The following is a 25,918-nucleotide window of genomic DNA, read 5'->3' on the forward strand; positions in this document are numbered from 1 at the left end:
TCTCTCTGTCCCTCCCCCACTTGTGTGCTCGCTCTCTCTCACAAAATAAATAAGTTAAAATTTTTTTTTTTATGTTTTCACTAGACTGATAAAGTTCCTTTTTCCTCCCCAGTTATTTGCTTTCAGAGTTTGGTGTGAATTCATTTGAGAAAGCATGGCATTAGAAAATCACAACAACCTTCTCAGTTTCTTCTTTCCTCCTCGTATTGGCAGAGAAAATAGCTCAAGCTCTATTTTCTTCAGTCTTTCTAACAGTTCATTTTTTCCTTTAAGGGGATACCGCATCTAACCTGGGGAGTGCTGTTGATGAGCTCATGAGACATCAGCCCACCCTCAAAACAGATGCAACAACTGCAATCATTAAGGTATGAAGTGATAAGGCTGACCGTGGGCATGAGAGAGCAGTTAAGGGGGAGTTTTTAAGAAAAAAGCTTGACCTACTAGAAGTCATTGGGATTCTTGGGCTATTCCTAGAAGATGATTATGTCTACCTTATTTTCTCCTTATCCTTGGGTTGGTCCTTGCCCCCCCTCCTACCCCCAGAAAGTCACTTAAGTATTATTTTCTCCTATAGGGTATTAACAAGTTGCCAGGATTTAGCTTCTATTTGTAAAAGCATATTAGTTTTTCTAACCTTTGTTTCTTGAAATTTTTTTTCACATTTAGTAGCCCTGCCAGTTACAGTATAGTATATGCCTGGTGCTTATGAATTAGGACATGGAGTCAGGTTAGTCACTTAACAGCTATGTGATCCTGAACAAGTTACTTAACTTCACGAAACTTCAGTTACCTTGTGTGTAAAATAGGATTGTGTGTAAATAGGATATATTCCAGGAGTGATGTATGTTACATACATATGTCAAGATAAAGTGTTTTGTGTTAGCACTTCTGTGTACAACACATAGAAAATGCTCCAAAAATGTGTTAGTTGTCCCATTTCTTATTTACTAATAAATAATATTTCCTGTGTCTTTCAGTTACTTGAAGAAATTTGTAACCTTGGAAGAGACCCTAAATACATCTGTCAGAAGCCATCAATCCAGAAGGCAGATGGCACTGCCACTGCTCCTCCTCCAAGGTCTAATCATGCTGCAGAAGAAGCCTCTAGTGAGGATGAGGAGGAAGAAGAAGTACAGGCCATGCAGAGCTTTAATTCTGCCCAACAGAATGAAACTGAGCCTAATCAGCAGTAAGTGTTTGCAAGACAGGTCCCCTAGCCTTGTGACCTTGGGCATGTCATTTTCATCTATAAAAGCTAGGGAGTTGTATTAGATCATTATAAGATTCTTCCAGCCCTAGGAGTCTTGTTTTTCTTTCTTTGACCATTGTGTATCATTTATCCTTTCATATTTTAATTGTATTGGTTGCCTTAGGAAGGTGTCCTTAAAAAGTTCATGAAATTGAATCAGTTCACTAGATCAAGTTGATGGGCTTCTCTCAGAGAACTTATGTTCCCATTGTTGGTATAGTATTCGTATCATTGCTTAATTGTTTGCATAAGTGAGCACATATGAAACATCATACTTTTGAAGCCTGTCTCCTAAGAAGTCCTTAAGAATTACAGGGACTTGTTGTTGGTCTTTGTTTTTTGTTTGATTACTATCTGTTCATTCCAGATAAATCAGAAGTCTTTGGAATGTACTGTATGGTTGTAACCAGGCACAGTAGATTTTCCTTCTTATTTCTATTTAAGGTTTGTTTTATATTAAAATTGACTACCTAGATGGTGAAATGGGGATGGGGGTGGGCTTAAAGACTGCTGGCTGATAGTGGCTCTTTGAAGCTTATATTGTTCACATGCTAGGAATGAAATGTAACTATTGTAGGTATAACTCTTGAGGGTGTGATCCCTCTGGACTGTCATGCATTTATTCATTTAATAAGTGCTCTTTTGGTTTATAAATAACTAGTTCTGAGAAAAGCAGGAATGTTTTAGGTGTGGATATGAATGGGTTTAGGCTAGTGTTGAAGGATTGCTGGGAACTTAAGAGAAAATTATGGTCGAGTAGATAGAAGGAGTGAAGGCCTAGACTCCAAAATCGGTACCTTTTTACAACTCTAGGAAGTAATGAGCCTGTTGGTATGAGTTTTTGTTTTCTTTTTGAGGAGAGGCATTAACTACTAAGTACTGTACATTGCTTTGTTGAGCAGATGTCTTACCCTTGTCTGAGAAGGAAACTCTACCTTCATTCTAACAGCATCTTCTATTTTGATTAAAATGTTCTCTTTCTGGGGGCGCCTGGGTGGTGCAGTCGGTTAAGCGTCCGACTTCAGCCAGGTCACGATCTCACGGTCCGTGAGTTCGAGCCCCGCGTCAGGCTCTGGGCTGATGGCTCGGAGCCTGGAGCCTGTTTCCGATTCTGTGTCTCCCTCTCTCTCTGCCCCTCCCCCGTTCATGCTCTGTCTCTCTCTGTCCCAAAAATAAATAAAAAACGTTGAAAAAAATAAAATAAAATAAAATAAAATGTTCTCTTTCTGGAAGTGGAGGACACCTGAAAGAAAGCAAGACTTCACGTGCAAAGGAGTCAGAATCAGTGCTTCCTTGCCACATCCTTGATTGTCTGCCACCCTGCTGGGATATGATTTCCTTTCCTGGCTACAAAATAAGAGAAGGATTTCTTAAACTTGAGAGGTGGGAGGGTGGTTTTGAGTGAAGCTGGGCATGTTCATCTGCATATAATGTTTTCCTCTACCTGGACATCTTACACCTTAGATCTAATATGCCCAGATTTCAAGCTGTCATAGTAAATTGACATTTTCTCATGGCCTCATGTTTTTTCACTCCATGCTTTTCTTAGGATATGTGTCACCGTGTTATAGCCATATTTATCCCCATCCACAGATTATCTTATCTCCTTCTTTTCTATCTACCAAGTTCCTGCAAAGCCAGGTCAGATGTCTCATTCTTAAAGGAGCCTTTTCTTTTTTACCTCCAAAGGGGGAGTTGATCATGTTTACTATTCTTGCATGACGTTTTCACCCTGGAAGCCAAAAGATGAGGATAGTGGAAAAAAGTGGTTACCAGTTTGTTCCTAGATGTGGATTAAGAACCATTATTGGTTTGTTTTCTCTCTCATTCTCCTCCCTAACTTCCATCTAGCAAATGAGGGAAGTACCTGGGTCCCATTTCATAATATTACTTTGGCTCTTTGCCATTACCGTTGATTTTTACAAAGGGACAGGTGTTTCATTTGGGCTAGAACCACACCTGCACTCCTTAGCTGTAGAGATGGATCTCTAGGTTCTTTCCCAGGAGGTACAGTCAGGCTGGGGTGGATGATTACTGTAAGTAGGGATTGCTGTAGTGGTTGAGGAGGAACTTTATAGTCAAGGAAAACTTGCAGTCTTCCCATGGAATCATTTCACTCCTGGCTTACAGACACCCCCCCCCCCCCTTTGTAGTACGTTCTTCCCTGTATTCTTCATTGAGAGTGTTCACAATATCCTTGTCAAACTCTAGCTCTAGGTATGTCATCACTGAAGCCACTGTCTAGTCTGCATTTTGATGCCTGGCAAATCTTTATTTACATCTTGAGGACTATTAACTTCTTGCCAGTTTTCTTGCCCCCTCTCTCCCACCACCTCTCCCTTCTTTTATTTCTGCCCTTTACCCAAATGTCTTCAAGGGCCTATATCCAGAATGCTCCCTATTCGACTGAAGTTTTGACCCTTCCTAGGGTTCATCTTTGAGGTAGATTGTGTTTCATTTTAATAGATATTGTGGGTTTCCCCCCTTTTGTTTCTTGCAAAAGCCAAGATTGGGCTTAAAGGCTTTGTTTCCTGCAGCTATGGCACTACTGCAGCCTCCTTGTCTGTGGTGCAGCATTAAAGTATTTGAAACAAAAGACCTGATCACAGGTTTTGGATATTTCAGGGACTGTTGTGATACAAGTATAAATAGTTAGGGAAGGAGGGCTTGGGTGTTGGCTTCATCTTTGATTAACTGTTCTGAATGGTTTGTCAATCTAAGCATGGAATTTTGAACAAAATTAAATTCCATTTCCTGCCGTCTATTATAACTTTAAACCTGATGCAAGAACATGGTAAGATGTTGTATTTGTTTCTTTGCCTAGCTCCTATCTTTAAGCAAATGTGTCAGTAGTCTCAATAGAACTTATTGTTTTCATATCGATGGATTCCTCCTATGATAGTTTGCCTAAGATAGGATAGTTTCTTTTGAGATATGTGCAAATGCTGAGTTTGTTAAGGCCTGGTTTTTTCTTTTGTGTTCTCAACCTAGGCTGGCTAGAAAAGCTAGCTTCAGATTTGATTTCAGTTTTTTTCCCTTGTGCTGTACTAAAGACTAACTTAAAGAAAGGACCTAGAATTTCATGCTGTTTCCCTTTCCTTTGTTTTCTTGTACTAGTATTGCGAATTTTTGTAACTCACTCTTTTCTCCCTTAACAGGGTTGTTGGTACAGAAGAACGTATTCCTATTCCCCTCATGGATTACATCCTTAATGTGGTAAGATTCATGGTAGGGCAAACTGAGTAAAAGTGTGTGTTATTCTGGAAAACGTGTGGGGTTACCAAATAGTCCAGTGATTTTTGCATTTATTTTCACTGGAGCCTTTACAGTGCAGAACAGTGGGCAAAGATGTGCAAACCTTGTTCTGTGAGACTGGTTTGCCAAAAATGGACAACAATCTTCCCCTTTTTTAGATACTCCCAATTTTCTGTTCATTGCTACTATTCCCAATTGGAATCCAAGCAGAAGAGTGGGATTTGTTAGGCCAGTCCAGTATTATGTTCTATGAATATGTCCAACATGTATTTTTTCCCATTATTTGCTAGATTTCCCATTAATTTCTCTTTTGTATAAAAAAAATAGTAATGTGGCTTTTCGTTTTAATTTCCCAGGTGTCTCAAGAGAAAAGTAAAGAGTTTGAATTTTCCCAGAATTATTTCTCTATAAGGGGAAGCCCACTTAGCAATTATTCTAGCCCACTAAGCACTTCCCAGACTTCCAGAGATGGTATCTTTTGTGCCTGTGTGTTTGTTGCCCACATTTTACTTTGTTACCCTTAAAAAATGCTTTGTTTGGTCCAAACCACTCTTCCAGAGTTCTAGTTTTCATTTGTATTATGGGCACATTGAGGGAAAGTATCCATTTTTGCTTCCAGGGGAGAGGTAATGCACTGTCACGCTAGGAGCAAATTAAGAGAATTAGATCTGATTTTGCCACTAATTCATGGGTGTGGCTCTGAGCAAGTCATTTATCCTCTCTATGCTCTCAAATTATATAACTTTAGGTAGCCAAAAAGGTAGATTGGGGAGAAGTAATTATTCGTATTTGTGGTGTTTGTTTTTTGTTTTTTGTGGGTGTTTTTAGCAGATGTTTAGGGTCCATATCATATCTCTATACTTACTTACCTGAGGTTTTGGTATCTTAGAAAATACTGATTACATGAATACAAGGCTACCCCTGTTCTTACTCCAAGCTGGCCTTTTAGTTCCAGGTTAGTCTCTAACATTTTCTTTTTCATTTTCATTACCTAGATGAAATTTGTGGAATCTATTCTGAGCAACAATACAACAGATGACCACTGCCAGGAATTTGTGAATCAGAAAGGACTCTTGCCTTTGGTCACCATTTTGGGTCTTCCCAATCTGCCCATTGATTTTCCTACATCTGCGGCCTGTCAGGCTGTTGCAGGTGTCTGCAAATCCATATTGGTAAGAGCATCTTGCTAAATATTTTCATTTCTTTTTAGAAATCAATTTTGCAGTACTTCTGTATACATGTTTTTATTGTGGTCTCCCTTTACCTACAACCAAAAAATAATGAAGAAATTTGTGGTTATGTGCTACAGGTGAATTTTGTGCCTGATAGTGTGTCACATCATTTCTCATTGAAAAGTTGAAGTTGTTTATTGTTCCTAGGTTTGGTACATAGTTCTAACATTTGAGTTTTTTGGAAGAGAAAGTATATCTTCAAGAATGTTTTGGAGCTTGGTTTTATTATGTCATCCTTTCTCATGGATGCTTTTAACACAATCTGGTATTGTTTAGTTAATGTAGTTTTTTTTCCTTTTTCAAGATTGTTCAAGTTTTGCCAAGAAATTAAGTGCTTTATTTATTTTAAATAGTGGTAAAATACACAGCACATGATATTTACCACTTTAACCATTTTTAACTGTATAGTTCGGTAGCGTTAAGTACATTCACATTGTTGCAAACCAATCTCCAGAAGTTTTTTATCTTGCAAAACTGAAATTCTGTACTCATTAAATTACAACTCTGCATTCCCCTTGCCCTCCCAGCCCATGGTAAATTTGTTCTACTTTCTGTCACTCTGAATTTGACTGTTCTAGGTACCTCATGTAATTCATAAGCTGTTTGTCTTTCTGTGGTTGGCTTATTTTGCATAGCATAATGTCTTCAAGATTCACCCATGTTGTAGCATATGTCAGAATTTCCTTTCTTTTTATGGCTCTATTATATGTGTAAGCCACATTTTGTTTATCCATTCATTCACTGATAAACATTTGGGCTGCTTCCACCTTTTGGCTATTTTGAATACTGCTGAAATGAACACGGGTGTGCCTGTATTTCTTCAAGACTGTGTGTGTGTGTGTGTGTGTGTGTGTGTGTGTGTGTGTGTGTGTGTGGTGAGAACACTTAAGATATATTCTCAGCAAATTTCAAGTATATAGTATAGTATTAACTATAGACACCATGCTTATATTAAATCTCCAGAACTTATTCATAACTGAAAATTTGCCCTTTGACCAACGTCTCCACATTTCCCCCCAGCCCCTGGCAACCATAACATTCTGCTCTCTGGTTCTTTGAATTTAACTTGTTTAGATCCCACATAAAAGTGCGATCATACTCAAGACTCCTTTCAGTTCTTTTGGCTATATACTCAGAAGTAGGATTGGTGGACTATATGGTAGTTCAATTTTTAATTTTTCAAGGAACCACCATACTGTTTTCCATAGCTCCACCATTTCATATTCTGACCAACAATGCACAGGGGTTCCAATTTCTCTGCATCCTCACCAACACTTGTTAATTTTCTTTTTCTTTGTTTTTCCTTGATATTAGCCAACCTAATAGGTATAAGTGCAACCTCATGGTTTCAGTGTGCATCTTTCTAATGATTAGTGATGTTGAGTATCTTTTTATGTGCTTATTGGCCATTTGTGTATCTTTGGAGAGATGTCTACTCAAGTCCTTTGCCCATTTTTTAGTGGGGTTTGATTCTTGTTGTTGAGTTGTAGGAGTTCTTTATATATTCTGGTTACTCCTTATCAGATAAATGATTTGCAATATTTTCTTCCACTCTATGGGTTGCCTTTTACCTCTGTTAATAGTGTACTTTGATGCACAAAAGCTTTCAATTCTGATGAAATCCATTTTATCTTTTTTTCCTGCCATTGCTGTGCTTTTGATGTCAAATCTAAAAAACCATTGCCAAATCCAATGTCCCAAAGCTTTTACACTATGGCTCCTTTTAGGTGTTTTTATATTTTTAGCTGCTACCTTCAGGTCTTTGATCTGTTTTGAGTAATTTTTTCATATGGTGTAAAGTAAGGCCCAACTTCATTCTTTTGCATGTAGATACCCAGTTTTCCCACCACTATTTGTTGAAAAGCGTGTTCTTTCTCTTGCACCTTTGTCTTGAAACCCTTATCAAAAATCATTTGACCGTAGATGCAAGGGTTTATTTTGGGGCGTTATTCTATTCTGTTGGTCTTAAAGTCTGTCTTTATGCCAGTACCACATTTTTTATTACTGTAGCTTTGTGATAAGTTTGGAAATCAGGAAGTTTGAGATCTCCAACTTTGTTCTTTTTCAAGATAGTTATATCTATTTGGGGTCCCTTGAGATTCTTCTTAAGGATTTTAAGAGAGAGATTTCTATTTCTTACCCCCACCCAAAGGCCATTGACCTTTTCATAGGGACTGCATTAAATCTATGAAGCTCCTTTATTAGCTGGATTGTGCAATGGCAAGTAATTGCTGCTAAAAATCCGTAATCCAGTTGCTTATGGACTTGGAAGGGTCCATAATTGTGACATAGCTGTAATTAATGTTTTATTTTGCTTTACTCTTTGCAATATTTAATTAAGTGCTGTTCATAAGAGAGGAAAAGGGGCTGTGCTCCATCTTTATCCTACCTCTAACATACTGTGTGAGAATGGATAGATGTATTTAAAGCCACAGGAAAGACACTTAAGTTCTCCTGTCTTTGGATGACAGAATTTTCTGTGGACTCAAAAAGCAAATTACAAGGGCCATATAATCTTGAGTTGTCTCATAAAAAAGGAGATTGCCTAGCTGATACCTATTCTAGAATCACCTCTTATCTTAGGAAAAGAACAGTTGTAATACTGGTTTACTTCCATGCTTTGGAACTTTGCCTAATATTGCTCCCTATTGAGAAAAATTTGTAATTAATCACATAGTGTGGAGTCCTTCCTGTAACAGTATTTCAGTTTGGCCATCACAAGCTTTTAAATATGATTGGCTTACCACATTTGAAAGCCTCTCATTTGAGAGAAGTAAAATGTTTCTCTAGGAGGCATTTAGGTATGTCCTACCTGCATTCATATTTTGGCTCTGCCATTTACCCAGATGGGAGACCATGGCCAGGTTTGAAATTTGTGAGACTTGTCTTGCACTTCTTCCATTGTGACTATTAAAGACATGATGCATATGAAATTCATTGTACATTAATGATTTAATTATTATTCTTGTTTCAGACACTGTCACATGAACCCAAAGTTCTTCAGGAGGGTCTCCTTCAGTTGGACTCCATCCTTTCATCCTTGGAGCCATTACACCGCCCAATTGAATCCCCTGGGGGCTCAGTGTTGTTGCGAGAACTGGCTTGTGCTGGCAATGTTGCTGATGCTACCCTCTCAGCTCAGGCCACACCTCTACTGCATGCACTTACTGCTGCCCACGCCTACATCATGATGTTTGTTCATACTTGCAGAGTTGGACAGGTAAGAACTAGGGGTGAGCAAGTTGGTTTAAAGCTGGTAAAATACCTGCGGCATATACTGGGCATCTTACTGTGCTTAGAAGCAGTTCTACCTGGGCTAGCTGCTAAAAGAACAGATTTTTGTTCAGTGAATAATATAGGTTTATGTTTCAGGTTGCTGTCTAGTTTCGCTTTGCCTTAGTATTTTTTTTTTCCTTAGAATTTGGGTTACCATATAATTTGTTTTATGAATTGGACTTTGTTGAGAGGAAAAGAGGTTGCTATAAATAATGGGCAGCTATATAGGCCAACTGGGATATATAGTCACCTCTTTTAGTAGGCAAGCCTCAATTGGGTGATTATCTGGCCTTACTGTTTCCCAATCTTTCTACAGATGCGTGTAGGCCTAATAATGGGATGGCGAGAAAGAAATTTGACCACAGAACATTTAAGTCAGTGGTAATTAACAGATTAATAAATATTACTTAAATATCAAACCCTATGCCTGCCATCCATGTGAGGTTCCTCTTGTGCTGCCAGAAACACAGGGTGTTTTTATGTGCTCACAGTTTTACAGCCTTTAGTTCTCAAGTATTCAGTTCTAAAGATTAATGATGTAATGTTTCAGCACCCTTGTTCTGTGCCTTTGAGCAGGAGTATATTCTTTGGATCAAATCAAATGAAAAGCACAGGTATAAACTATTTAGAAAACAATTCAATTACATTACAAAGCTTAGGGATTTATTTTCATGACTTTTTATTAAATTAAATAAAATTCATGTGAAATGTTCCCTTCAAGAAATTAAACGTTTATTGAAATTAAGAAATAAGAGGAAAATAACAAGTTCCCTACCACCTAAAAAAATTAGAAGGCTGTCAATGAATCTACAGAACTGTTTCTTTAGAAAATTGCACATGACTCTTGTCTTTCACTTTCCAAGAAAGCAATGAGAAGAAAATGAGAAGGGATGTTAGACACAGACAAATGTTGAGGAGGACATCCCAAAGATCAGCTTCTGTTTACTTTGATTGCAGAGTGAAATTCGTTCCATCTCCGTAAACCAGTGGGGTTCTCAGTTGGGTCTGAGTGTTCTGAGCAAGCTGAGCCAGTTATACTGTTCCCTGGTGTGGGAAAGCACTGTTCTTCTCTCCCTGTGTACCCCAAACAGGTAAGGGAATGGTCATCTCTTTATTATCTTTGTCTTTCCTAACAGAGAAACTAAGTTCAATTATCCTGGAGGATTGTTTTGGTCAAGGATAGAAGGCTATTTATTAGTAAAGAGTTCAGAGGGTTCCTTATCTGTCTTCGTGCATTCAGGCTGCTATAACATAATGCCACAGACTGGATCCTTACAAACAGCAGAATTTTACTGTTTGTTCATAGTTCTGGAAACTGGAAGTCTGAGGCTGTGGTGCTGGCATGGTTGAGTGAGGGTCCTTTTCTGGGTTGTAGACTTTTAATTGTTTTTATCTTCACATGGTGGAAGGGACTAGGAATCTTTCTAGAGCCTCTTTTATGCTTGGTCCCATTAATTTTATGCTTGCTTGTTTGTTTGTTTGTTTATTATTTATTTTATGCTTAGGTCCCATTCATGAGGGTTCTCCCTCAAGATCTAAGAACTTCCCAAAGGCCTTACCGACTAATACCATCACATTGGGCATTAGGATTTTAACATACGATTTTGAGGGGACACAAATGTTCAGTCCATAGTATTGTCCTTCCCATTTACCAGCCTGGGGGCTTGCTTATAAACGTATTATCTTCTACATCTTTGATCTTATGTCCTTATTATGCAGTGTCAGCATGATAGGTATTTTAAATTTGTTACCCAAATCCGAAGAGTTGATTTCAAAACCTTGTTGAGTGCTACCTCAGGAACTTGATCATTGCAGATACCCTATTAGGTTAACTTAACCTGTTACAGGGAGGATAGTGTCAGTCAAGCAGATTAGAAACCAAGCATAACTTTAAAAATGAGCTATGACAGTTCTTTTTGCTCATGGTTTGTCTTGTTGCAGCCTACCATCTGGGTGTGAATTTGGCCAGGCGGACATGCAGAAACTGGTTCCAAAGGATGAGAAGGCAGGTACGACCCAGGGCGGAAAAAGATCAGGTAACCAAGAAACCAAAATCTTAGCCATTAATTCTCCTGAATTCTGTCTCTGTGTCTTTATAGGTGACTGTGTGTGTGTGTGTGTGTGTGTGTGTGTGTGTGTGTGAATTTAGTTACCTCTGTTTTCCTTAGTCCTCAATTTTTTTTCCTTTCATTTTTATCTTAAAATTATTTTCACTCATTTTCTCTATAAAATGTATATACACATAATGGTAAAAATTATGGGATGTAGTAGAAAGAACAATCACTCATACTTGCATCACAAATAATATTTTGGAAGTATCTACCTGATCTTTCCCCTTGGGGATACATTTTATTAACATAGTTGAGATTATCTTAGAGGTAATATTTTAGATCTCTTTTCACTTGACATTAAGTGCCATGTAAAGAAAGGGTTTGTGAAGTAACCATTCCCTGTTAAGTTTCTAATGGACTATTTTTAAAAATGAGTATCTTTTTATATAGTTTTCTGTAAAGGGAAGATTAATTCCTAGAAGTTACTGTATCAAAGCATGTGGTGGGACTCTAATTTGTGTATGCATACTTATCAGAAGCTTAATTTCCCTGCTTAAAGATGGCAAATGATTGTCTTAAGTGACTGGAACACTTTAGAACCACACTGCTCAATATGGTAGCCACTAGCCATGTGTGGAATGTTGAACACTCATAAGGTGGCCAGCACAGCTAAAAAATTGAATTTTTTTCTTCCTCTTTTGCTCTCCCTCCCTGTTTTTTTAAATGTTTTATTTTTGAAAGAGAGAGCATGAGGGGAGGACAGAGGATCTGAAGCAGGCTCCGCATTGACCACAGGGAACCTGATGCAGGGCTCAAGCTCAACAAACCATGAGATGTTGACCTGAGCCACCCAGGTGTCCCCCCCCCCATCTTTCTTCTTCCCCTTTCTCTCTATCTTCCCTCTTGCTCTTTTTTTTTCTTTATTTCCTCTTACAAGGGGAGGGTATTAAGTTTTGAATTGTGTCTCCCCACCCCACCTACATAAAAATACTATGTTGAAGCACTAAACCCCCAGCACCTCAAAATGTGACTTTATTTGGAAATAGGGTTGCTAAACATGTAGTTGAGATTATATAGATTGGATGGAGAAAACTGAATTCTTAATTTTTGTTAGTTTCAATATAACAACTATTACTGTGTTCAGTTGTTAGAAGGCTTCTAAGTATGTTTAGAACAACTTTGGTATGGGAATGTATTTTTTTTTTCAACTAAATTCTGTGAAAGGGGTACCTGGGTGGTTCAGTCAGTTAAGTTTTCGACTCTTGATCTCAGCTTAGCTCTTGATCTCAGGGTCATGACTTTAAGCCCCAGGGTGGGCTCCACGCTGGGCATGCATCCTACATGTGTATATACATGTAGGATATACACATATACATGTATATATATAATATGTGTGTGTGTGTGTGTGTATATGTATATATATACATACACATACAAACATATATTCATACATGCATAAAATGTATGAAATAAACATAGATCAGCTATTTCTATGAAAATATAATGTCCAAGTTGAGATAAACATATTTATAGATACCTGGTTTTTAAAAATTACTGAGTATAAAAGTGTGAAAACTTAACAATTTTTGTATATGATTATATGTTGAAAAATAAAAATTGAATAAATTGGGTTAAACAGTATATTAAAAAATTATCTGTTTGGGGCGCCTGGTTGGCTCAGTCAGTTAAGCATCCAACTTCGGCTCAGGTCATGATCTTACAATTCGTGAGTTTGAGCCTCGCGCTGGGTTCTGTGCTGACAGCTCAGAACCTGGAGCCTGCTTCAGATTCTGTGTCTCCCTCTCTCTCTGCTTTCTCTCTCTCTCTCTCTCTCTCTCTCTCTCTCTCTCTCTCTCTCTCTCTCTCTCTCTCAAATGAATATATTAAAAAATTTTTAATGTTTTTATTTTTGAGACCAAGAGAGACAGAGCATGAGCAGGGGAGGGGCAGAGAGAGAGGGAGACACGGAATCTGAAGCTGGCTCCAGGCTCTGAGCTGTCAACACAGAGCCCAATGCAGTGCTCGAACCCACGGACCGTGAGATCATGACCTGAGCTGAAGGTGGATGCTTAACCGACTGAGCCACCCAGGCGCCCCAACATTAAAAAAATTTTTTTAAATTATGTTTTTAATTTTTAATGTGGCTACTAGAAAATTTAAAATTATATGTGGCTCACACATATGTGGACAGGGCTATTTTGTTTTTCTGATTCCATGTTATATATTTAAAATTTTTCTTTTATATTTGTTAAAAGTTTTTATTTTAATTCCAGTAGGTTAACATGAAGTGTTATATTAGCTTCAGTTCTATAGTATAGTGATTCAACAATTCCATACATCACCTGGACAAGCTCATCAGGACAAGTACACTCCTTAATCCCCATTGCCTATATAACCCCTTCCCCAACCCCTCCCCTCTGGTAATGATCAGTTCTGTATGATTGTTTCTTGATTTGTCTCACTCTTTTTTCCCCTTTGCTCATTTGTTCTGTTTCTTAAATTCCACATAGGAGTGAAATCATACAGTGTTTGTCTTTGACTTGTTTTGCTTAGCATTATACTAAGTCCATCCACATCCTTGCAAATGGCAAGATTTCATTCTTTTTTATGGTTGAAGAACATTCCATTTTCATATGTGCCACTTTTTCTTTATCCATTTATCAGTCAGTGAACACTTGGTCTGTTTCCATATCTTGGCTATTGTCAATAATACTAGTATAAACATAGGGGTGCATGTATCCCTTTGAATTAGTGTTTTTGCATTCTTTGGATAACTACCTAGTAGCGCAATTGCTGAATTGTAGGGTAGTTCTATTTTTAACTTTCTGAGGAACCTCCATACTATTTTCCAGAGTGACTGCACCAATTTCCATTCCCACCAGCAGTGAAAATGGGTTCCTTTTTTCCTACATCCTCACCAGCACCTTTTGTTTCTTGTGGCTTTGATTTTAGCCATTCTGACAGGTGCGAGGTGATAGCTCAATGTAGTTTTGATTTGCATTTCCCTGATGGTGAGTGATGATGAACATCTTGTGTTTTTTTTTGCCATCTCTATACTTTCTTTGGAAAAATGTCTGTTCATGTCTTCTGCCCATTTTTTGGTTGGATTATATGTTTTTTGGGTGTTGAGTTGTAGAAGTAAGTTCTTTGTATATTTTGGATAGTAACCCTTTATCGGATACATCATTTGCAGATACTTTCTCACGTGCTGTAGGCTGCTTTTTAATTTTGTTGTTTTCCTTTACTGTGCAGAAGATTTTTATTTTGATGTAGTCCCAATAGTATATTTTTGCTTTTGTTTCCCTTGCCTTAGGAGACATATCTAGAAAATGTTACTATGGCTGATGTCATAGAGGTTACAGCCTGTGTTCTCTTCTAGGGCTTTTATAGATATAGGTCTCACATTTAGGTCTTTGACCCATTTTGAATTTATTTTTGTGTATGGTGTAAGAAAGTGGTCCAGTTTCATTCTTTTACATCTTGTCCATTTTTCCTTACAGCATTTGTTGAAGAGACCATCTTATTCCTATTGTATATTCTTTCCTGCTTTGACAAAATGAGTTGACCATATAGTTGTGTCTATTTCTGGGTTTTCTTTTCTGTTCCGTTGATCTATGTGTCTGGTTTGTTTTTTTTTTTTTTTTTTTTTTTTTGCCAGTACCATACAGTTTTCGATAACTGCAGCTTTATATTATAACTTGAAGTCTGAAAATGTGATGCCTCCAGCTTTTTCTTTTTCAAGGTTTCTTTGGCTATTGGGGGTCTTTTGTGTTTCCATACAAATTTTAGGATTGTTTGTTATGGTTCTGTAAAAATTCCTGCTGGTATTTTGATAGGATTGCGTTAAGTATGTAGGTTGCTTTGGGAAGTATAGACATTTTAACAATATTTGTTCTTCCATTCCATGAGCACGGAATGTCTTTCCATTTCTTTGTGTTCTCTTCAATTTCTTTCATCAGTGTTTTAGAGTACCGCTGTGGTTCAGTTTATTCCTAGGGTATGTTATTTTTGGTGCATTTGTGAATGGGATTGTTCTTAATTTCTTTTTCTCTTCATTATTGGTGTATAGAAATGCACCAGATTTCTGTACGTTGATTTTGTGTCCTGTGACTTTACTGAATATGTATATCCGTTCTAGCGTTTTTTAGTGGAGTCTTTAGGGTTTTCTATATATAGTATTATGTCATCTAGAAATAGGGAAAATTTCACTTCTCCCTTACTTTTGGATGTCTTTTATTTCTTTTTCTTGTCTGATTCCTGTGGCTAGGACTTCAAGTGATGTGATGAATAAAAGCGGTAAGAGTGGGCATCCTTGTCTTATTCTTGATCTTAAAAGAAAAGCTCTCAGTTTTCCCCATTCAGGATGATGTGAGCTTTGTTTTTCATATGTGTCCTTTACTATGTTTAGGTATATTCCCTCTAAACCTACTTTGTTGGTTTTTTTTTTTTTTTATCATGAATAGATACTGTTCTTTGTCGTACTTTTTCTGCATCTTCTTGAAATTATCTTATGGTTCTTATCCTTTCTCTTATTGATGTGATGTATCACACTGATCGATTTGCAAATATTGAACCACCCTTACAACCCGGGAGTAAATCCTACTTGATCATGGTGAATGATGTTTTTTTAATATACTGTTGAATTCAGTTTGCTAGGAGTTTATTGCATCTGTGTTCATCAGGGATAGTGACCTGTAGTTCTCTCGTTCAATGGTGTCTTTATCTGGTATTGGTATCAGGGTAATGCTGGCCTCATAAAAAGAATTTAGAAGTTTTCTTTCCTTTTATATTTTTTGGAATAGTTTGAGATGAATAGGAATTAAGTCTTCTTTGATTTAATGTTTGGTAGAATTCGCCTGTGAAGCCATCCAGTCCTGGACTTCTGTTTGCTGGGAGTTTATTGATTACTGACTCTGTTTCTTTGCTGGTTATCAGTCTGTTCAAATTTTCTATTTCCTCCTGTTTCAGTTTTGGTAGTTTATATGTTTCTAAGTATTTGTCTGTTTCCTCTGGGTTGTCCAGTTTGTTAGCATATGGTTTTTCATAACATTCTCATGATTTTTTGTATTTCTGTGGTGTGGTGGTTATTTCTCCTCTCTCATTGGTGATTTTATTTTTGTCCTTTCTCTTTACTGAGGATTAAAGAACCAGCTGCAGTTATCATTCATCTGTTCTGTTGTGTTTTTTTTTTAGTTCTAGATCATTTCTACTCTAATCTTTATTATTTCCTTCCTTCTGCTGGCTTTAGGTTTTGGTTGTTTTTCCAGCTCTTTTTGGTGTAGGTTGTTTGAGATTTCTTGCTTGTTGAGGTAGGCCTATATTGCTAAATATTTCCCTCTTATAACTGTCTTTGCTGCATCCCAGAGATTTTGGACCATTGTGTTTTTCATTTGTTTCCATGTACTTTTCAAATTTCTTCTTTGATTTCATGGTTGGCCCATTTGTTGTTTAGTAGCATGTTGTTTAACCTCCATGTATTTGTGGTCTTTCCAGATTTTTAAAAAATGTTTACTTATTTTGAGACAGCACATGCAAGCGAGGGAGGGATAGACGGAACCCCAAGCAGGCTCTGTGCTGTCAGCACAGATGTGGGGGCTCCATCTCACAAACCCTGAGATCATGACCTGAGCTGAAATCAAGAGTTGGATGGACACTTAAACCAACTGACCCACTCAGACGCCCCTCAGATTTTTTCTTGTGGTTGACTTCTGTTGTCATAGCATTGTGGTCAGAAAAGATGCATGGTATGACTTCAATCTTCTTGAATTTGTTGAAGCTAGTTTTCTGGACTAAGATCTGTTCTGTAGACTGTTCCATGTATAATTGAAAAGAATGTGTATGTGTTATTTTGCTATTTTGTCTCAAGATGGAATGTTTTGAATATATCTGTTAAATCCATGTGGTCCAGTGTGTCATTCAAAGTCATTGTTACCTTCTTGATTCCCTGTTTAGATGATCAGTCCATTAATGTAAGTGGGTGTGTTAAAGTCCCCTACTATTATTGTATTACTATCAATTAGTTCCTTTACGTTTGTTATCAACTGTATTGTGTATTTGGGTGCTCCTTTGTGGGTGCATATTCACAATTGTTAGGGTTTTTTGTTGGATTGTCCCCTTTATTATTATATAGTGTGTCCTCCTTTGTCTAACAGTCTTTGTTTTAAAGCCTATTTTGTCCAGTATAAGTGTTGCTATTCTGACTTTCTTTTGACAACCATTTGCATGATAGATGATTCTCCAGCCCCTTGCATTCCACTTGCAGGTGTCTTTAGGTCTAACATGAGTCTCTTTTAGGCAGGATGGGTCTTGCTTTTTTATCCATATTGTCACTGTGTGTCTTTTGATTGCAGTGTTTAGTCCATTTACATTCAAAGTAATTATTGATAGATCGATAAGTAATGCCATTTTGTTACTTGTTTTGTGGTTGTTTCTGAAATTTTCTGATCCTTTCTTGTCTTTCATGGTTTGCTATTTTCTTTAGTGATCTATTTGGATTTCTTTCTCTTTATTCTTTGAATATTTTTAGTGGTTTTTGATAGATGGTTACCATGATGTTCGTATATAATTTCTTTTGCATATAGCAGTCTATATTAGTTGGTTGTGGTTTAAGTTTGAACCCATTCTTCTCTCCCCATGTTTTAGGTATTTGTTGTTACATCTTATATCCTTTTTTGTGAGTTCCTTGATATTGTCACTTTTTTTAATTAAAAATTTTTTAATGTTTGTTTTTTGAGAGAGAGACAGAGCGAGCAGGGGAGGGGCAGAGAGAGAGGGAGACACAGAATCTGATGCAGGCTCCAGGCTCTGAGCTCTCATTGCAAAGCCTAATGCAGGGCTTAAACTCACAAACCACAAGATCATGACCTGAGCCAAAGTCAGACACTTAACTGACTGAGCCACCCAGGCACCCCGATATTGTCACTTTTGATCTCTCCTTTCTACTCAGAGTCCTCTTTACTATTTCTTACAGGGCTGCTTTAGTGATTATGAACTCCTTTAGTTTTTGTCTGGGAAACTCTTTATCTCTACTTCTGTTCTGAATGATAACCTTGCTGGATAAACTATTCCTGGCCACACATTTTTTTTTCCCATTCAACACTTTGAATATTTCATGCCATGCCCTTCTGGCTTGCCAAGTTTCTGCTGAAAAATCTGCTTGCCTTCTGGGTTTTCCCTCATAGGTTAACAACTTTTTTTGTCTTGCTGCTTTTTGAGTCTTCTCTTTATCACTATATTTTGCACATTTACTTCTTTTTTTCTTCCTGCTTTTCAGTTTTTTTCTTTATCATTGTATTTTGCAAAATTAATTACAGTCTCTTTGTGTTCATCTGCTTTTGTTGATTCTGTTGGGGGTTGTCTGCCTCATGAATCTGCATATCTGTTTCCTTCCCCAGATTAGGGAAGTTTCCAGCTATTATTTCTTCAAATAAATTTTCTACCCCCCTTTCTCTCTCTTCTGGGTCTCCTTGTAGTAATGAATGCTATGTTTTGTGGACTCAGTGAGTTCGATGGGTCTATTTTCATGTGCATATTTCTTTTCTCCCTTTTGTTCAGCTTGATTACTTTCCATTACTCTTGTCTTCTAGGTCACTAATTCATTTCTCTGCTTCTTTCAGCCTGCTATTATTCCATCAAGTGTGAGTTTCATTTCACTTATTGAGCCCTTTATCTCTGCTATGTTATTCCTTATCTCTGCATTAAGGGTCTCACTTAGGTCTTCCATTGTTTCCTCAAATCCGGTGGGTGTCCCTATGATCATTGCCTTAAATTCTCTATCAGGCATGTTACTTACATCGGTTTCACTTAGATTTCTGGCTACGACCTTTTCCTGTTCTTTCATTTGGGATAAATTTCTCTTTTTTTTGTCCACCTCTCTATGTCTGTTTATGTGTTAAGAATTTCAGCTATGTCTTTTGCTCTTAAATGTAGTGACCTTATAAAGAAGAGGTCCTATAATGCCATGTAGTGTCCCTTGTTCACCAGAACCTGGTATTTCAGGAGAGTATCCTGTATATGATACTTATGTCTTGCTGTTTTGTCTGAGTCACTTTTTCTTTCACTGTAGTCATCTGTACTGACTCTGTCTTTTGTGGGCTTTACTTGCTCTCTGTGGCATTAGTGGGACCCAGGCAAGTCAACTCCGAGGGGGCACACCCACTGGTTAACTTGAGAGCTTGGGTGGCAGTGTTAGGAAGATAGGAGTTGGACGCTAGTGCTATGCCAGATTCTCCAAAACACTGTAGCAGCTGGGGGCACAGTGCACAACTATGCACCAGGTGGCTGGGCAGGACATGTGTAGCTTTAACAGAATTTGCCCTGTGGGTGAGTCCTCAAGAGACCTCACGGCCATGGCTCACTGCTTGCAGGTTAGGTAGTGTCTCTGTAGCCTTGCCTCCTACAAGGAAGCTGTGTTAATGCTCTGTGTTAATGCTGCAGGGCAAGGGGAGAAAAATGGCAACTGCCAGCTCCCTCCTTTTCAGAGAAATCCCCCAACAAGCTCTAAAATCAGCTTGAAGAGATCTGTCTCCCTTTTGCCCCAGTATTGTGTAAACTGACGTTTTTATGTTGCTTCTCTATGTAGGCTGCTGTCTCTTTAAGGGCAGCAACCAAGTGATAGCTGGCCCAGTATGAGTCAACTTTTAAAGCTCAACCCCAAGTCCCAATGGTTTTACAGACTCATAGAATTCAGCCCCTCTGGTGTTGGTTTTTTGTTTTGTTGTTGTTTTTGAGAGAGAGAGAGAGAGCGCGCGCGCGAGCGAGAGAGAGCATGTGCTAGCTGGGAGAGGGGAAGAGGGAAAGAGAGTCTTAAGCAGGCTCTTGCCCAGCGAGGAGCCCGATGCAGGGCTCAATTCTATGAGCCTGGGATCATGACCTGAGCTGAAATCAAGAGTTGAACACTCAGCTGACTGAGCCACATTAGGTGCCCACAGCCCCTCTGGTTTTTAAAGCCAAACGTTATGGGAATGAATCTCCTCTTGTGAGTTTCCTGGTGCGAGTGCCTGTTTCCCTACCGTCTCTGCACCCTACTCCCTCCCTTCTGTGGGCAGCCTCCCTCGGCCTTTCTGACCTTCCTAACCTTTCAGATGCAGCTGCTTCTCTATATTTAGTTGTGGAGTTTGTTCTGCTGGTCTTCGAATTGCTCTTCAGTTTATTGACTTGGATATGGATGATATCTAGTTGTAAACGTGGGAGTAGATGATTTCAGGGCCGTCCTACTCTGCCATCTTTTAGGCTCCTTTGTACAGTGGTATTTTTATTTAAGTAATCTCTACATCCATTGTGGGGCTTGAACTCACAACCCTGAGATCAAGAGTTGCATGCTCTTCCAACCAAGCCAGCCAACCAAGCACCCCTGTACAATGGTATTTTAGAGAATAGCTTTTATGTTATATCACGATGAAAGTTCCAAATTGCAATAAGCATAAATTAATACACAGTTTTCAGACTCTAATGCAACAAACCTAAAATTAATAAAAGCAACTTTTGGGTCACCTGGATGGCTCAGTTGGTTAAGCATCCAGTTTCAGCTTGGGTCGTGATCTCTCTGTTTGTGGGTTCCAGCCCCATGTTGGGCTCCGTACTGATAGCTCAGAGCCTGGATCCTGCTTCAGATTCTGTCTCTCCCTCTCTCTGCCCCTCCCCCACTTGTACTCTGTCTCTCAAAGATCAAGAAACCTTAAAATTTTTTAATTAAAAAAAGTAAAGGCAACTTTCTGGAAAGTTTTTTTAATTTTTTTAATGTTTATTTACTTTTGAGATAGAGACAGAGTGTGAGTTTGTGGAACTGGAACTCACGGACTGCGAGATTATGACCTGAGCTGAAGTCGGACGCTTAACCGACTGAGCCACTCAGGTGCCCCTGGAAACTTTTTTTCCCTATATTCTGCAACAGGGAAGAAATTAATTTGATAGACTATTAAGAAAACAGTGAAGACAATTCCATATATAAAAACCCATAAGATATGCTTACACATCGTACTGAGTTTAAACATAGGGAAAATGCTTAAGGAATAAAGGCATAACTTAACCAAATAAGGAGTTACACGATAGCTAGTTATTATGGGGGAGGGGAGAGCACTAATAAAACAAACACAAACCTTTGGCCCATTTAAATTTGGAGAGGGACGCCTGGGTGGCTCAGTAGGTGAAGCATCCAACTCTTGATTTTGGCTCAGGTCATGATCTCACAGTTAGATTGAGCCCCGCTTTGGGCTCCATGTTGAAAATGCTTAGGATAATCTCACTCTCTTTCTACCCCTCTCCCCTACTCGCTGACTCTCTAAAATAAAAAAATAATAAAGTATTAATAAATTCGGAGAAAGAGGACCAAACCAAAAATTAGTACCTCGAATTTAGCCAAATACACCAAATTTTGACTCAAAGAAACTATAAAATAATTTACTAGGAAGGATATATGAACAAAATTAGACTCTGTCAAAGAATTGCTTCACCTAACAATCTGGATATATTTTTTTTCTAACAATTTCTTTTACACATTTAACAAAGATGACTCCCATTTCCACAGGTTTTCTTAGAACATTACAAAAAAAACTTGGTGATGTGTTTTATTAACGTTTGTCTAAAGCTGATTATTAGATCTAAGAGCACACATATCCCCACCAAAAAAGAAAAAGATACATCTCACATTCATATGCAAAAATCTTATATGCTAGAAAATGTATTTCTCCAGTGGTAATTTATGATATTTAATTTGAGTTTATTAGCAAGCCATGAAATTCTAACAGGGTATTCACCTTGACAGCATTGGTTGGGGCGGGGAGGGTGCACCGCTCATATTGTAGTCTGTGTGAATGGTGCCCCTGTGTCATGCAGTACCTAGTCTTAGAAGGTAGTCCTGTTTTAAGACAGTTCATATGCTCTCACTGGAAAATGTCAGTATTAGCTACTTAGAAGGGCTTCAAGGAGAGGGGCATGTTAGTACAGTTTTGTTTTTCTTTTTCTATTTCAGATTTAGGAAGTTATGGAAACTTAAAGTGTAACAAGCTCCATGGGTAGCTATTTCTTGTGACTTCAGAACAAGGAACCAGGTAAGTGACAACTCAACATGGTCTTACTGCTTCCCTCTGTGTCTACAGATGGGGAACAGGATGGAACAGCTCCAAGTATGGATGCTTCTACCCAGGGCTTATTAGAAGGCATCGGGCTTGATGGTGATGCATTGGCTCCCATGGAGACAGATGAACCTACTGCTTCAGATTCTAAGGGCAAATCTAAAATCACACCTGCTATGGCTGCCAGAATCAAGCAAATCAAGCCTTTATTGTCAGGTGAGTGATTTTTTTCTTTCTACTCCCTTTTCTGGGTTTCAGAGCTTTAACCAATTCTCAGACAAATTCAGTTGATATGGCTGCGTTGTTTCCTTTAAGGAACTTTTCAACTTTGGTGACTTACTTTCAGGTGTACTTAATACAATGTCTGCTATGTGATAGGCTTTGTACTAAGTGTTAGGGATACAGGCATAAGAGACTCGTTCTTGAAAGCTATGTCTACCCCTCCTTGTCTTTAATTCCTTCCTACCTACTCATTCTTCAACTACTGCAAATGGCTTCTACTCCTACCATTCCACTGAAATGTCTCATTAGTAACCTATTGCTAAGTCCATTGGATACTCTTCAGCTCCTTTCTCACTTTTTTGCAGGATGATAGTTGGCCCACCACCTCTAAATACAATTTTCTTGGCTTCTGTGGTATGAAACTGTCCTGTTTTCCTGTTACTTGTGTGGCTACTCCACCCAGTCTCCTTTTCCTTTCTCTGTCCCTTAAACATAGCTGGCAAGTGACATGGTTGATTCATGTTTTAATAATGTAAATTTGGCAGCTCTGTGGAGACCACATTAACATGATGCAAGACTGCATTAAAGATGTGCACGAATCTTTGTCTTCTTTTGCCCTTAATGTCAGTGTTTAAGGAACCTATTTTGTATGTTCCTCAATATTTACCTCTTTCCGACACCTTAATGTAGAGGAAAGTGAAGACATAACTCCTGGGAATCTGGAGCTGTGCCCCAAAACAAGCAGAAAATGGACTTTGGTTATTCTGTTTATTATTTTTAACTCCCTTGAATTTTACATTCTGTTCTAATTTGTTTACTTCTACTCATTTTAATTTGAAAATCTACCACCACCAACCCCATATTGAAGGTAAATTGACCAAGAAGGTGCTCATGGTTTACCTCTACTTTCTTTGCTAGACCTTTTGGACAACTCTGACCTTAGAAAAATCTGGGGTTTATTTGTGGGCCCGGCCCATGCTTTTAATGTCTATTTATCTGTGGCTACTGGCCTTTTATCTTCTTTTCTTATCCTTGCTAACAACCTTTGAGCCACTTTGCTGTTTGTTCACCTGAAGGTGAAACAAAGTGCAGTCTTAGGTTTGGATGCATTGGTTTTTCAGAGTCTGGGCATACCCAGCATCCAGCCAAGCAGTGCAAGTATCTGTACCGCCTAATATTAGGAAATCCTAATTCGGATGGATTAAGAAGAAGAAAGGCATATTCCTTTTTTCTTAGGCTGTTTAACTCAGCTTACTAAGTTTTGGGTATGATATGTACTGCCAGCTCTAGTAGAGCCTATTTTTCACGGTGCATTGTTGTACACAAGAGATTTTACTTTGACTCAGATCTAACCTTTCTTAACTCTGGATCATGATGAAATGTTTGTTTTAGAAATTCTATAGCAGTATTTTCATTTATGATTTTGAGTAATATTGTAGAACAAAAATACAGAGAAATGGTTTAAGAAGAGCAAAGAAACACCCAAATAGAATATGTTTGGCCATGTTTCCTTTCCCTTTTTCTATTTTCAAACATGAGTTTGGATTCTACTCTTTGGTTCAACAATGTATACCAAAAAGCATCCTACAAGGATGAAAATTTGAAATACTTACAATCTACCTAACACCTTAAGAAAGGCATTTATAAAATTGTTAAGCTTTTCATAGCAGTCTTTTTTCCTTTGGGGATCATACATTTAATGTTGTGATCAGACAATATATAGTATATCTGATGTTCTTTCCTGGTCCAAATTGTTAACGGTTTTGCTATGTTTAAAGTTCTGTAGGCATTTTAAGTGATTCCATAACCCAGTAGATGTATTCATTTACTTAACTGGTTCATATTGCTGTGTTGCTTTTTCTACAAAGGCGATTTCCATTAATACCTACTTTAACAATGTGTTTATCTTGTCTTTCACATATGTAATGAGTGCCAACATACTTCTCTGTTGCCTTCAAAAGAGGCATTTATTCTCTGGAACTTCCTTTTTGGATTGTCAGATGTAGAAACAAATCCAGGTGTTTGTGTGGGAGGAAGTGGTCAATCATAAAAATATATTCGTCAGTAATGTTAGTTATAATGAAACCATTCTGAGAGTACTCTCATGCCTTCTTTTGACTTTTGGGTTCCAGCTTCCTCCAGATTAGGCCGAGCACTTGCTGAACTATTTGGACTCCTTGTTAAACTTTGCGTGGGGTCTCCTGTCCGCCAGAGAAGGAGCCATCATGCTGCCAGCACCACCACAGCACCGACACCTGCTGCTCGATCCACAGCTTCAGCCCTCACTAAGCTCCTCACAAAGGGCTTATCTTGGCAACCTCCACCATATACACCTACTCCCCGCTTCAGGTGAGATTCTGCTTGAGATACAGAATAAATTCATTGCTTTTCTACTTAAATGGAGAGTGAACCACTGAACTAGAGGACTTGAAAGGTCCCCTGTTAACTATAGATGCATTGCCTACATGCAGTTTAATGTACTGTCTTGGTTTTTCTTAGTCTAGAATATAGAGATTTTTCAAGTATTTATAATCAAACTATATTTCAGTAACCTTGTATTTTTTCCTAGGTGTAAAAATCATCACCTTTTTTGCTTTAGAAATTTTAACCAGACTAGCCACCCACCTGAATTCCAGTCAGTCTCTCAGTCACTTCAGTACAATGTTAAATTTTACTCTAGGCCTCTACATGAATTTTCCTACTGCTTCTGTGACTGCTTCAGAGAAGTCTAAAAATTTTTTCCCCTCTTTCAGGCTGACATTCTTCATCTGTTCCGTTGGTTTTACATCTCCAATGCTGTTTGATGAGAGGAAATATCCTTACCACCTCATGCTGCAGAAATTTCTCTGCTCTGGAGGCCACAATGCTCTTTTTGAGTAAGAATCTAGTTGTTTCACAGAGAAGCATTTTTTGGAGTTTGGTCTTTCTGTGTGCCTTGGCACACAACTTTCTACATCACCTGTCCTGTGACAGTGAGATACATAGAGACAGCCATTAGTTACACCCTTTTACATTCTGGGAACTAGACATATTTGTCTGTCTTCTTGGAGGTTGGGATTCACCCTGTCTTAGAAGTGTTCATAAGGGTCTCTGCTTTTTCTCATTTGGTTTTTAGTGCTTGGTACATATTTTTCTAATAGACTTGTCTTTTTCTATTGTTTCTCTGACTGATAATTTTTGTCCTTCTCTTAGTCTGAAGATTCTAAGCTGAATTTCACTTTTTTATCGAAGTATAGTTGACATATAGTTTTCTGTTTGTTTCAGGTGTACAACATTATGATTTGACGGTTTTGTGCATTATGCAGTTTTCATCCCCATAAGTGTAGTTACCATCTGTCACCATAAAAAGTTATTATAATGTTATTAGCTTCATTCCCTATGCCGCAGTTTTCATTTCTGTGAAGTGCTTGTGTTTTATAACTAAATTTGTACTTCTTAATCCCCTTCACCTATTTTACCCATTCCCCTACTCCCTTCCCTTCTGGTAACCACTTTTGTTTTTTTGTTTGTTCAGTTTGGCTTTGAAAACTAAAGCTAAAAGTGGTAATCATTTTGCAGTCA

The 25,918-nt window shown here is 38.2% G+C and overlaps 1 protein-coding gene across 1 annotated transcript in view; it reads left to right on the plus strand.

Moving 5' to 3' along the window:
- The window catches only part of HUWE1 (HECT, UBA and WWE domain containing E3 ubiquitin protein ligase 1), a 165,063-nt gene that overhangs the window by 86,666 nt on the left and 52,479 nt on the right, over positions 1-25,918 (plus strand). The window contains exons 22-31 of the mRNA XM_019438418.2: positions 274-365; positions 978-1,189; positions 4,408-4,465; positions 5,500-5,676; positions 8,711-8,956; positions 9,970-10,103; positions 10,954-11,048; positions 22,160-22,351; positions 24,490-24,706; positions 25,111-25,233. Of these exons, the coding sequence (XP_019293963.1) occupies positions 274-365; positions 978-1,189; positions 4,408-4,465; positions 5,500-5,676; positions 8,711-8,956; positions 9,970-10,103; positions 10,954-11,048; positions 22,160-22,351; positions 24,490-24,706; positions 25,111-25,233 (1,546 nt within the window). The remainder of the gene's footprint in view (positions 1-273; positions 366-977; positions 1,190-4,407; positions 4,466-5,499; positions 5,677-8,710; positions 8,957-9,969; positions 10,104-10,953; positions 11,049-22,159; positions 22,352-24,489; positions 24,707-25,110; positions 25,234-25,918) is intronic.

This window comes from Panthera pardus, unplaced genomic scaffold, assembly GCF_024362965.1.
Source record: "Panthera pardus isolate Hobbes unplaced genomic scaffold, ASM2436296v1 HiC_scaffold_27, whole genome shotgun sequence".
NCBI classification, from domain to species: domain Eukaryota; kingdom Metazoa; phylum Chordata; class Mammalia; order Carnivora; family Felidae; genus Panthera; species Panthera pardus.